Source organism: Papio anubis, chromosome 11 (genome assembly GCF_008728515.1).
Source record: "Papio anubis isolate 15944 chromosome 11, Panubis1.0, whole genome shotgun sequence".
Classification (NCBI taxonomy): domain Eukaryota; kingdom Metazoa; phylum Chordata; class Mammalia; order Primates; family Cercopithecidae; genus Papio; species Papio anubis.
The window spans coordinates 59,000,230-59,013,413 of NC_044986.1; the positions used below are offsets into that span (position 1 = coordinate 59,000,230).

Sequence of the window (13,184 nt, forward strand, 5' to 3'; positions counted from 1 at the left end):
AAAGTCATTTCCAGCTTGACCACGCCACCACACTTTCCACAAAGCCACATCTCGTCTGAGTTCCAGACCCTGGTCAGGGTTCTGAAAGCGGTTGCAAATGTGTAGTCTCCGAGTGGGCACTTGTTTGTAAGTATTTATTTTCCGGAGCCCACTCAGGAGCGGAGAGAAGCTATAGGCTGTTAGAGACAACGGAACAATGAGTCAAAACAACGCCTCCCCACTTTTACACTAATGCATGGGGGAAATCCCCAGAACACTAGTGTTTGATTATGAATGGAGCCTGCTTTGGGGTTGGTATCCAGAGGCTAGCAAAGAAGACCTGGAGACCATGGTTTGGTCAAAGCATTTTCACTGGTGCTTAGTGCTGTTTTTAAAAAATACTGCCACAGCGACTGAATGACTGTTTAATTCCCACCCAGTAAGTATTTCAGAAATGATTTCTGCAACAAAAATATTGTTGAAAAGTATTTATTTACACTATAGTCACAAACCATCCATTATCTGAACTTCAGTTAGTGGTTTTGCATTAGAATAGATTTATTTTTTCACAACTATTAAGAGCTAATGACCAAACAAATCAGCTCCAGTAACATTATGTACATTCTTATCTGAAATTTGACTACAAAGGTAACACTTTTAAGTCACAAAACAAAGCATACAAAAATATACTTTCTAAAAAAAATTCCAAATATTAATAGGCAGAAATATACAGCCATACTAAACCCAGGGAGTGATTTTTCTTTCCATAAGGCAACCCATTTACATGCAGACCCTGTAACATTGTCTACATCACACAAGGCACCAAGGACACTTCCAACACAATTGCATGCATCCTAGTTTCAGAGAATATATGTACATCCCCCTTAAATAAGTTAACCTCTGACTCATTTCAAGAGATCATAAATGCTTTACATTTTTTCCCAAAGATTCAGAATTGTAGAGAACAGTGTACATCAAAAATACACGAAATCTGAGTGGATATACACTGAAAAAAATAGTCTACATTTCTCAACTCGAAAAGGAGCAGATATTGCTATGTCCCTCCCATCACATTGCACTTCTGTTCTCTGAGTTTATAATACATATTGCTTCAAGGGTTGAGACAACTAGATATGCTCTGATTCGCCATTCTAGGGCCACAGAGTGCGGCATAAAGGCCATACTTCACTCACTGTACAACATGCCCTAAATCAGTCCCAAGCCATAAAGTGCACATCAGTTTTGCTTGTCTTTTTGCTGTTCCCACTTGAAGGGATCAGCGTCTCCCAACCTATTGTAGAAAATGTCTTAGATCAACTCTGACATCCAGGGTCAAAAACCTGTGATGGGTCAAAATAAGGGGAAGTGGGGGAGCAAAACCTAGTCAAACAACCCTTTAAAGCAGGGTCAGACCTCAGCCCTCTTGGCCAGGGGTCCCCCACCACCCCCTTCTGAGCCTCCCCTTTGCCTTGGGTTGATAGTCAACTCACCTAAGAGAGACTAGAATGGGCTAAATTCTAGGAAGGAACTGCTTCTAGGTGGAAAGGGGGCAGTGCTAGCCCCACCAAAGCCCTTTGCCCAACAAAGGGAGGGAGGGACAGGGAAGGGTGGTAGTGTTTGTTGTGCAGCTCCAGTGGACAAAGGGCCTCCGGGACCTTTGGGAACTGGTGTGTCAGCCCGAGTCTCATCTCAAGGTGTTCGGGTCCGAGAGGAGCAAGGGGCGAGCGGCCCTCCACCAAGAGTGCTGCTGCTGCTGCTGCACAGGGTGCCCCCAGGCTGCACGCCCCCAGAGCAGGAGGCTGTAGAGGGGGCTGGCACTGAGGCAGAGGGGGCACTGCTTTTCCGCTCTTTCTGTCTCAGGTGGATCTTGGTGTGGCGCTTCCTCTCATCACTCCGGGCAAACTTTCGGCCACAGTAGTCACAGGCGAAGGGCTTCTCACCGGTGTGGGTGCGGATGTGGGTGGTGAGGTGGTCACTGCGGCTGAAGTTGCGCATGCAGATCCGACACTGGAAGGGCTTATGACCAGTGTGGATTCGGATGTGCCGTGTCAGCTCGTCGGAGCGGGAGAACCGCCGGTCGCAGCCTTCTGCTGGGCACGGGTAGGGCCTCTCGTGCACTGGCGTCTTGCTAGGTCTGTTGGGGTACTTGCGAGGCCTCAGAATGGGCCGCAGTGGCAGGTGATGTGGGTTATAGGCGGCGGCGGCCGCGGCGGCGGCTGCTGCTGAGCTGCTACCAGGCAGTCGGGGTCCCTCGCTGCCTCCACTGGCCCCTGGTCCGGTCACCCCAGTACTGGGGCCCCCCAGGGTAAAGTTACGGATGGTAGAGAGTGGAGTGAGTGGAGGGGGCACCCGCAGGGTGTCCAGGGGGCAGGGAAAGGGCTTACGGTCTGGGCCAGCTGTACCATGTAGGTCTCTCTGGCACTGAGATGGAAAGAATCCAGGATAGTCTGGGATCATTGGGAAGAGACCTGGGTCCGTGGCTGGCTTGGGGGATGGATAGGAAGGAGGTGGTGGGTAGGCCAGAGAGGAAGAAGTGGAGGTGGTGGCTGCTGACAGGAACGCAGAAGGGTCCTGGTAGAGGTCTCCTGCACAGCCAGAATAAGGAGGAGGAGGCGGTGGTGGAGAGTACAGGTGGTCCAGGTCAGGCTGGGTCTGGGACATGGTGCACACACCCAGGGGTCCTGTGGCCAGTGGGTTGGGGGAGGCAGAGGTGACGCTGGATGAGGCTGTGGTCGAAGCTGGGGAAGTGACCCCTTGCAAGATGCCTGCACTCACAATATTGATGATGCCTTCTGGGTAGCAGCTGGCACCAGGGTACTGAGGGTCAATGGAGAACTTGCCCATGTAAGTGAAGGTCTGGTTTCTAGGTGCAGAGACGGGAGCAAAGCTGCTGGGATATGGGAGATCCAACGACCTCTTCTCTCCAGTCATGTCAATGTTGATCATGCCATCTGGGGAGGGAAAAGGCAGAATGGAGGTGGAATGGAAAATACAGCCAGGATTCCCTTCTCACCCCGGCTCACATAGGTCCATTCCCAAGGCCCAGAGTCTCAGCACTGTAGAGCTGGGGCAAAGTCCAAAAGGTGGGGAAATTGAGACCCACAGACAGTAAGAAGAGGCCAGCCCAACTGTGGCAACCCATTGACAGTATGGAACTCAAGAACTACCTCCAAAAATGCAGAATGAGCTTTTCCCAACTCCCCTCCACCCCCAGCCATCTGCAGCTCTAGTCCCCAATAAAAAACACCCAATAATAGCAACAACAATATTTTAAAAGGCCCCATCTGCCCGGAGCTTCTCTCCCTCTTTTTTGCCTGGGGGTTCCACGGCTGAGGCACCAGGACAAACACCACCCAAGAATCGACCTAGTGCCGTGATGCTGCCAAACCGAGAGGAGAGCCCGAGAAGCGGGTGGGTGACTTCCCGGCTGCTCCCCATCCCCAGCGCCTTGTGCCTTTCTCTCCCTCCCTCTCCCGCTGCGCTTCAGCTGAGGGCTGCTGGAGGGAATGGGGGCTGTAGAGGAAGGAGTCCGTAGGTTTCCCTGCCCTCCCAATCTTCTCCGCCTTTCCCGACAGCCGCGCGTCCCCGCCTCAGCTCAAGGCCAGTGGCCCGGCTTCGAGGAAGGTGCGGGGGCCGCGAGAGACGACTTCCACGGCATCGCCAAGGAAACCGGCGTCGCCGGTGCCCCCGCGGGCCTCCCTCAGCAGTCCGGGGGCTGCTTCCCGCCGTTGCTCGCCCTCCTCCACCACCCACTCCCTGCCTCCGCCGGCCGGAGCCCCCGCCTTGCTAACCCCCTCAACTTCGCGGGCGGTGCGCAGGTGGCGGAGCGCCTCCAGGCCGCAAGAAGGGAGCGCTCCGAGATTTTCCCGGGGTCGGCTCTGCCCAGGAGGGAGCTACCGACGATTTCCCCTGGCGCTTCTCCGCCGCTCGGCTCTCCAGGCGCGCAGCTCTCCCCGGGAGCCCCGAACTTTACCGTCACTTTGCCCCTGCCCCGGGAGAGGGGAGGTCGAAGTGCTACCGGCCAGAGGGCCTGCGCAAGCCTCGAAGCCTGAAGGGACGCCTCTTCCACCCCCATCCCTGCGCTCGCCCCGGGCTGGGCGCGCCGGGGCGCACGCACGCCGGTTTGCTGGCGACCTGGCGCATCTGCCCGCGCGCCCTGGTCCCTGCTGCCGCAGGTTCCTCCTACACCCACTTCCAGTCTTCAAAGCCAGTGCAATCAGCACCGTCCACCTGGAGCCCCAATCCTCTCCTGCGATTCCCGCACACCCACTGCACCCCACCCACCACCTCCGGGCCGCGCAGGTCCCGGCCTGCGAAGACACGCGGCTTACCTCCAGCCACTCCGTTCATCTGGTCAAAGGGGCCTCCCAGTTCGGCATTGGGAAAGATGGTCACCGACGTGGCGGCGAGGTCCTCCACCGGGTAGATGTTGTCAGACAGCTGGTGCACAAAACCACTGAGAGTTACTGGGATTTTGTCTACGGCCTTGGCGGTCATCATTTGCTCCTCGCACAACCTGGAGACCCAACTCCCTCGCTACCTGGAGTGTCAGAAAAGCCGTTTTGGAGAGGGGTTGGACTGAGCCTGGGATGGTATCTCCTTTTGCCCTCCACACTTAAAAACAACCACCACACACACCAAAAAAAAAAAAAAAAAATCAACAGAAATAAAAGTAGCAAACAAGTTGCTGTTTTTTAAGAAATAAGAAAAATGGCTATTTGCCACTGACTCTCTCCTGTCTGTGTTCCGGCTGCTGGGAAGCCAGGAGTTGCTGGTGTAGTGTTATTATAACAGTCAGTGTGTCCCCTCGCCGAGCTATTAATCAATTGCTCCTTGCTCAGTTAGACGGAAAGTGTTGCTCTAAGTATTTATGGGCAGGTCTTCAATACCCGTGACGTCGCTGCCCATATATGGACTGAGGAACAGGGCTGGGCCAGGCGGCTTTTGCCGTCACATGGCTGATTTGCATACACGGGCTCGGCCGCGCGGACTCCGCCGGGCTCGCGACTCCCAGCTCGCAGCCGGCGGGGATCCGCGGGGGTCCCGGGCACGCGGCCCTAGCTGCAGCCTGGGTCCGGGGCACAGGGATCGCGGGAGAGAGGGCGCGCCATGGACCCAGCCGCAGCCACAGCGGGAGAGCGAGCGGCTCCGGGCTGCGGCTCAGCCTCCCGGGGCGGGGAGGAATTCCGGTTCTCTGGGACTTTCCAAAAAAGGCGAAGATCCGGTGCCGGCGGCTCCGCCTCCCTAGCCCTTGTTTGGGAGCCATTCCGGAAAATTAAACTTCGGAAAGAAACCGAGCTGAGCCGAGACACTACAGTCAAACCCCTACTCACTTTCTTGGCAGCTCAAAACCGCAAGCAAAAGGAGGCAGCGAAGAAAAAAAAAAAGCTACATGCATTCACGGAAGCTGACTGCTTTTTTCTGAATTACTTGGTGGAAAGAAGTGGCTGGTGATAAGAGTGAATGCGTATTGCTTTTTTGGAAAGTCTGTTCTATTTATACAGGAGCGAAAACGGAACAGGTTTGGGTTGTTTGTTTGTTTAAGTATTTTGGGCACCTTGGGACTGGGAGGGTAAACCCTAGGAGGAGCAGAATTACTGTGGGGAGCTTCGAGAGAAATCCTCAGCCGGAGACACCCTCCTTCCTCTGCCCGCGCGCTCCCCGCCCCCCTTCAGCTGCTGCGCGGAGCGGGCGCCCTTCCCGGCGCGTCTGGGCGGTCGGCTGCGTGGGGGCGTCCAGATGGAAGCTTGGACACTCACCCTGCCCCTCCACACACACATACACACACACACTCGCTCCACTTCCGCTACACACTCCCGCCCCCGCTGCCCTCTTCACACACCCGCTCACACACCTTACACTACACACCTCCCTGTTGACTGCGCCCGCGCGCCCGCGTTGCCAGCAGTGTCCCGGCGGCAGAGCGGGCTCCGGGCTCGCGGGACAGGAGGCTCTGTGAAGACACTGTCTTCGCCTTCACTACCTGTCCCGGCAGCCACAGATTCCTCCTGACCCCCATGGCCCACTATCCAGGGCCGCGCCCTGCCCGCACCCGAGCCAGAATACACGTACTAGAATAAATATTTTCTCTCCCTCCCCAAAAAACACCTTGGTGAGCCCAGCGCGGTCCTCAGTGACGGCCGAAAGCATCTCTAATCACTTTCAAGACGCCATCCCCATCCCCCAACCCACTCGTTTTACTTTGCGAGACCCCGGTAGAAACCCTTCTGTTTAGTTCCCAAAGCAATTTTAAAAAACTTTTCCAAAGTCCAAATAGCAGCAGGTTCTGGCATGCTGGGCGCAAAGCTTCCACCAGTGAGCCTCAGCCCGCATAGGTAACCGGGCCTGGCCGGGGCCCCACAGGAGGTTGGTCCCGGGTGCCCAAGTCCAGCGCACCGCCGCCTGCATGGCTCATTCATGGTCGTTTGTGCAGGTTGCGAACTGCCCCAGAGCCCTTTCCCGCTCCAAAGCCGTGGAGGCCAGGGATAATGCGCAGGGTCAGCCTCGCGGGCCTGTCCTGTTCCTTTTTCACCCCCGGCCCGGAGCGGCCCTAGCCTAGTGCGGGCCGGGGCAGGCGGGAGCCACTGCGCCACGCCGTGGAGGGAGCGCGGCGCTGCAGGCGGCTCTCCAGCCGCTCACCTGCCTGGACCGCTGCAGCCGTGCGCCTGCTCTCGCCAGGCCCAGCGCACCGCGGTCATGGCCCTGGGGCGGCCGGGAGCGGTCTCTCCCTCTGCTCTTCCACCCAAGCGCTGCTTCTCCCTCTCCCTCCAAAAAAGCCGGTCTCCGGCGGCCGGCCATCTCTGATGTAAGTCACCCAGAGCACATTTGGGAAAGTTTCTCGCTCGCGCTGTGCGCTTTTTTCCAATTGGGGATGAAAAGGACGTGGAAAGAAATCGCAGCAAGGTTAGCACCCTAGTAGATACCCCACACCCAGCAAAAATGTGCAAAGTCCTAGAAAGAAAGGAAGGAAGGAAGGAAGAAGAAGAGAAGAGAAGAGAAGAGAAGAGAAGAGAAGAGAAGAGAAGAGCGAGAAAAGATTGCTGCGTTCTTACCACGTGTGCCAGCCCGCTCCGCCTGCGCTCCGGCGGGTCCCGCGGCCCCCGCGCTGACCATGGGGAAGACGACGCCTCGGAGGGGAGCCCGACTCGCATCTCCGGCCCTGAGTCCGAAAGAAGGGGGGAAAGCCGAATTATGCAAATACGGATCCCTGCGATGGGGCTCAGGTTACGGCCCCCGCCGGCCCCTGAGGTGAGGCACCCACCGGCGGCAAGCGCGGGCGCGGCGACTGCTCGCGCTTCGCTCCTCTCTGCGCACGTGGGCGGACTGGCAGGCGGGCGAGTTGCCCGGGCCGCCCCGCGACTGGCGCAGCCGGCAAACCCGCCGGCGGTCGCCGCGCGCCGCCCCGAGGGGGAGCTCCTGGACGCCCGAGTGCCCGGCCAGCAGGCCGCGGAGGGCAGGACGCGGGCCGGGGGGAGGGGGCGGGGGTGCCTGAGCGAGGGAAAACCGCGAGGTCTTCGGCTGCCACCCTTCCCAGAGGAGTAGGCCAATGGAAGGCGGGTGGAGGAAGGAGCCCCATCAAGGAGTCCTAAAAGCACATTAGAGTAAATGAGAGTGACTGACCCTCTGAAATTCTTCGGAGCTTTCCAAGGACTCACACCACCCCCTAAGAGCTACGCTGCACCAGCCCGTGGTGCGCAGGGAATGGAGTGGGGGCGGGGACGGGCAGCAGCTGCGGGGAGGCCGGGGAATGCCTGGGGCCAGTCCTGGGAAGCCTTTATTGAATCTCCTCTGAAACGAGTCAGTAGATAACTCTCGTAACCTTTGTCTTTTTGAGTGTCTCTTGAAGTACCAACCCTTAAATATGGGTAGTGCAGGTAATGGAACAGAATCAAGGCGCACTCTTTCAAGCCAGCCACCCTGTGGATAACCTCAGAAAGCTAAAGTGGCTTGCCTAAAGTCACGTAGCTGGTAAGTGGTCGTATCCAAACTTGCAGCCGGGTCTTCTGAATCCAAGTACAGCGCACAGTGGTCGCTACATAGTGCCCTCAGGAAAACCCAGGTCTGAAAAGTGAACAGTTCTTTGAGGATTGGGAGCCTAACTCCCCCCACTAGCGAAGAATCAGGCCACCTCCGCCAATTTCATCTCCTTTCTTTGGCGTGTCTGAGGAGAGCAAAGCTGAGGTCAGGGTTTTCTACAGGCAAGGAAGAAGGGACTGTCATGGACACGCCCCCTACCCACTGTAAAGGGAGAATTTGAGTTCCTGGGCTCTCCAGACTTAGATTGTGAATGCAATAGCCAGGCTGGCACAAAGCCAGCATACTAATAGACGCTGTCATAAGAGGAGCCAGCCCCACAGTATCCTCCCTGGAGACAAGAAGAGGTGAGAGAAGAAAGAAGTGCGGACAAATAAAAACTTCACAGGGTTTACTGAGCAAGATACTGTGCTGGAGGTGGAGGGGTGTGGGGATGGAGAATGTGAGAGTTGAATACCAACATGTACCATGGTCCCTACTATTAAACATTTGAACTTTTTTGTTTTCACTTTCTTTAAAATAGAGCTGTAAAAATGCCCAAGTAAATGGGGCACTCCAAGATGTATCAGGGCTATTAAAAGAGTAGCAAACTCATGCCAGATTCCAATTTGCTTTGTCCAGATTCCAATTTGCTTTGTCCAGATTCCAGAGCCAGAAAGTAAAATAGCAAGGATGCATAGAAGCCCTTTAGTAGGCTTACTCCTGGGGTTGCAGGAGAATGTTTGGGGTGACAGGCAGGGGTGGCAACCTGAAGGTCCTAACTGGACCCCAGGGTCCCCTGAGTGATTTTCAGGTTTTTTTTTTTAACCCAGATTTGAAATTCTCATTTACAATGTGGTGACAGGATCACCATCAGTCAAGTGGGATGTCACAAATAATTTGTTAATATTTGTGTTTTGATTTATTAACATTTTTGCACATCATAGGCTCTACCTATTGTGATGTCATTTTTGTTCCCTTCCATACTAACACTGTTACTGGAATAGAAGACATAAGAAGGTCAGAATTTGCCTTAACTGGGGACACCCATGAGGGTGGGGACCTCAGACTTGAATGGCGTAGAACATGTGCACTTCAGTGAAAATCAGATCAATTTCCAACTCTGCCATCCAGCCAAGCTTTCTTAAAGGTGCCCCTGTATGCTGAAAAAAACTGATAAATGGTTCTCTACAACCATTCAACAACTGATAAATGGTTCTCACTACTAATCTGGTAATCCCAGAGGCTATAAACCAAGCCCAGGCTACGCCAATCAAAACCGTTGTGAAGCTTGAGGAAAGCATTGCTTTGCACCAGTCCAGTGTGCAACTTAAGTCACGTGTCACTGGCACAAATAATCTGGACAGGAGGAGATAAGAGCTCTATGATCTAATTTTGTTGAAGCAGCAGCACAAGCAGTAGCACTGGCCCAAGCAGTGGGTGCTCAGGTTCCCTTTAGATATTTTATGTGCCTCTACTAGGTGTCCATCACTACACCAAACCCCAGGGGTATAATAGTGCCTAAAACTAGGCCTGGTTCCCACCCCATGGACTTAGCATTGTGTATCACACAAATACATGACTACAAACAATGACAGTGTTTGATCCCAATGAAAGAAAACGACAAAGGACCGAAGTGAGTCTTGGAGGTTGAGGAAGACTTCTCTAAGCAGAGATCTGAAGGATGTGCAAGGATTGGGGGAAGGTCAGTGGAGACAGGATTCCAGGGAGAAAGAACAGAGGTTGAAAGGTGCCAAGGTGGGAGGAAGCAAAGTTCATTTGAGGAATGGGGAAAGTCATTAGTGGAAACTTCTAAGGCCATCTCCATGTCTAGAGCACTGGGGCTGAAGGTAGCCGGTACAGGCATCCTGCTTGGAGTGTCTCCAGAGAGACTTTATTCTCCGAGATTCTTTCTTTGCTCTGCCTTTTCTTTTTCTGGCTAATGACAGTGACATTAGAATTTTTACATTTGAAATTTTTTACCACTCAGCTTCTGTAAGCAAATGAGAACATGCTGACAAGGTTTCAGCAAGGAGAACATACACAAAAATGCTTATTGATATCAGCATTGTGTCTTGGTGACAGTCGCAATGAAAAACATTTCTTAGTTGTCTATTTCTTAATAAGGAAATGACAGACTGTGTGAATTTTGTCCCATTTTAAATGAATAGAGTTTATAAGTGCAGCTTTTCTAGTAGAAACACATCCTGACAAATCTGCAGATCGCTTTACCATTGCTGGCAAAAGATAAAAGGTAAATCAATGCATGGTATACCATGACCTGGTGTCCACTTTAATAACTGATAGGCTGTCAGTCTGATCACAAAGGTTCAAAGCATAATCTTCATCCCAAATCATGCCTTTTTATATTTTTGAATCTTTCAGCTTATACCTTTAATTTATTATCTCTAATTATATAAAAAATAAAGTTTGCTATAACTGAGGAGCTTATGGATTTTTATACACATATTACTAGCCTGCTTACATTACCAGGTTATGGGGAGGAATTTTTCTTCTTCCAAATGATGTCATACTTGTTATAGAAGCTTTGCTTTTATACTGACAAAAGGACCAGGCCAGTCAGTGCATCCAGTTGTCAGAGCAGTTGCTTCGCAGCATTAAACCAAAAAAGAAAACAAATTGTATATTTCAATCAGATAATCTTGATAAGAATGGTCATTATTTCTCATGATTACGGCTAAGGTTATAGGCTCTAGAGGCCCATAAGGCCTGGATTTAAATCCTGTGGTCCTGGGTTCAAACCCAAATCCTGCCACTACCTGGCTATATGTACTTAAACACCTAGGTAGTTAAAAGTTCTGGCAGGGCGCGGTGGCTCACACCTGTAATCCCAGCACTTTGGGAGGCCGAGGCAGGCGGATCATGAGGTCAAGAGATCAAGACCATCCTGGCCAACATGGTGAAACCCCATCTGTACTAAAAACACAAAAATTAGCTGGGCGTGGTGGCACGCACCTGTAGTCCCAGCTACTTGGGAGGCTGAGGCGGGAGAATCGCTTGAACCCGGGAAGCAGAGGTTGCAGTGAGCCAAGATCACACCACTGCACTCTAGCCTGGCAACAATGTGAGACTCTATCTCAAAAAAAAGAAGAAAAACTTCCATAACTTCTGTGTGCCTCTATTTCCTCAAATATAAAGCGGACAGAATGATTATAGGGTTGTTTTAAGGATTAAATATAATAATATATGTAAAACCCATACCATATTGTCAGTATATAATAACTATTCAGTAATTATTAGCTATTAAATCATTATTATTATTGACTGTCCACTCTGCACCAGACACTATACTATGTTCTAGGTTCATTGCTTCACTCCTCACAACCACCTTGAGAAACACGGCTGTTTATTCTCATTTCACTGATGAGGGAACTAAAGCTCAGGGAAGATAGCTCACCCAAGTTCACACAGAACCAGAATATGAACTCTGTTCTCTCAATCACCAAAGCCCACATGTTTCAAGTACATTACATAATGTAGAACAACCACAGCAGATAAAAGCGAGACAGTGGCTATACTTCAAACATTGATATAGGAAGTATTTGTTGCATTTTTCCAAAATTCTGAGCTTCAGCTTCCAAGAACATTGATAATATCATAACTGAGCAGGCGAAAAAGGAACCTAGAAGGCAGAGGTTACTGGCATGTAATTTAAAACAAGCAATACCTTTGAGGAAAATGTCATCTAAACTTGGAAGGCCAAGTTCCACATTAATAATAATCTAATTAATATATCATCTTTCTTTTCCAGTAAGACCACAATACATAACAATAGCACTGTTGTTCTTCCAAGGAGGTTTGGGAATATAGAATCGAAATATAAAATGCAGGAAGAATGGGTTAGCAAATGGCCTGCAAAATCTAGAGACAGTGCTCCATAAGGGACATTCTTAGCCTTGTGCAGCCCACGGAGGAGCACGTCCTCATGTGATCCTCTCCATATTCTCTATGCCATTACTTTTTCAACTTAATTCTAAATCCCCTTAAGGCAGGGACATCAGAAATGTGTTCTCTGTTTATATTCCAATCAAGCAAAGTTCTGGATAGGAATCCAATATATGCCTTTCCAGCGACGAGAAGCATCTGAGATTTTTATACTGTCTTGTCAGATAGTTCCCAATTAATTCTACCCATCCCCCTTCATGCTATGTCTAACAATTTCTTAGGGAGATGTTGTATATAGAACAAGGGCAAGGACCTTGGAAAGCATCCTCTGAAAGGTTTGTCCTCAGATACCCCCTTTTGCAGAGGTTTAAATCTTTAAGCTGTGAGGGGCCACTCTCTGTCTTCAGGATAGTGAGTGCTACTGACATGGTAGCAGCCAGCAGTGAGCCACCCCCTCTCCTTCCTGACTCTTCTCCCACCTGCTACTGGTCCCAGATGCAGGGCAATCGAGGTAGCCTGGGGAATGGAAAGGACTCCAGGCACAGAGTTCCAGTTCTGCCTCTGCCAATGGCTGATGGTGCTATTTGGGGTGGGTGGTTGATGCTACAAGGCACCACCTGTGCTTGCTGCAGTCACATCACTCAAACCTTTAGTGACAGCCTTGGGAGATAGGCTTTTATTTCCCTGTATCCAGTGATACTTTTTAACCTCATGCCACAAAGAGGTAGAGACATCACATCCCCTTGTGCCTGCCAGAATTTTAAGTAGCAGCCAAGGGAGCCATAATGTTTAGAAAAAGAGTTTTACATCTTCACTATTTTGAGTGAGGAAGGTGGTGGGAGCAGGGGAAAGGATTGGGCAGAAAGAGAATGCAAGAAGCTGGTGCTGGGTACAACACTGTGTACTGGAAATACCATGAGATTAGGAATTGGCCTTAATGGTTGTCTCTTCATCATAATAATAGCTGATATTTATTGAGCATTTCAGGATGCTAACCACTTTCATGAGTGGGATACTTTATCTTTTTTAATCTACCAATCACACTATGAAGCAGATATCATTATACTCAAGAAACTGAGTCACCAAAGCCCAAGTTGCAGAGCTGATTAAGTGGAAGTGCCAAGACATGAACCCAAGTAGTCTGACGCCATTACTGGTGTTCCCAGTACCTACTCTAACCGGTGTAACTAGACAAGTGACTTAACATCTCTGAGCCTCTGTTTCTTCATCTTTAAAATGAGACTGGGTATGCCTGCCCTAAGTGCCATTGACCAGAGCATTGTGAG

At 51.3% G+C, this 13,184-nt stretch overlaps 1 protein-coding gene across 2 annotated transcripts; it reads right to left on the minus strand.

Moving 5' to 3' along the window:
• Window positions 1-452: 452 nt before the first annotated feature.
• On the minus strand, window positions 453-7,145 carry EGR2 (early growth response 2). 2 transcript variants are annotated; one of them, XM_031652218.1, is made up of 3 exons: window positions 7,032-7,145; window positions 4,311-4,419; window positions 453-2,930 (listed from the first exon to the last, which is right to left on the minus strand). In XM_031652218.1, exons 1-3 carry the CDS (start codon window positions 7,128-7,130, stop codon window positions 1,669-1,671), a joined length of 1,470 nt encoding a protein of 489 aa, XP_031508078.1. In that variant the 5' UTR covers window positions 7,131-7,145; the 3' UTR covers window positions 453-1,668. The 2 variants fall into 2 exon arrangements, with proteins under 2 accessions (XP_031508078.1, XP_031508079.1); XM_031652219.1 differs by lacking the exon at window positions 7,032-7,145 and adding an exon at window positions 4,520-4,817.
• Window positions 7,146-13,184: the final 6,039 nt, after the last annotated feature.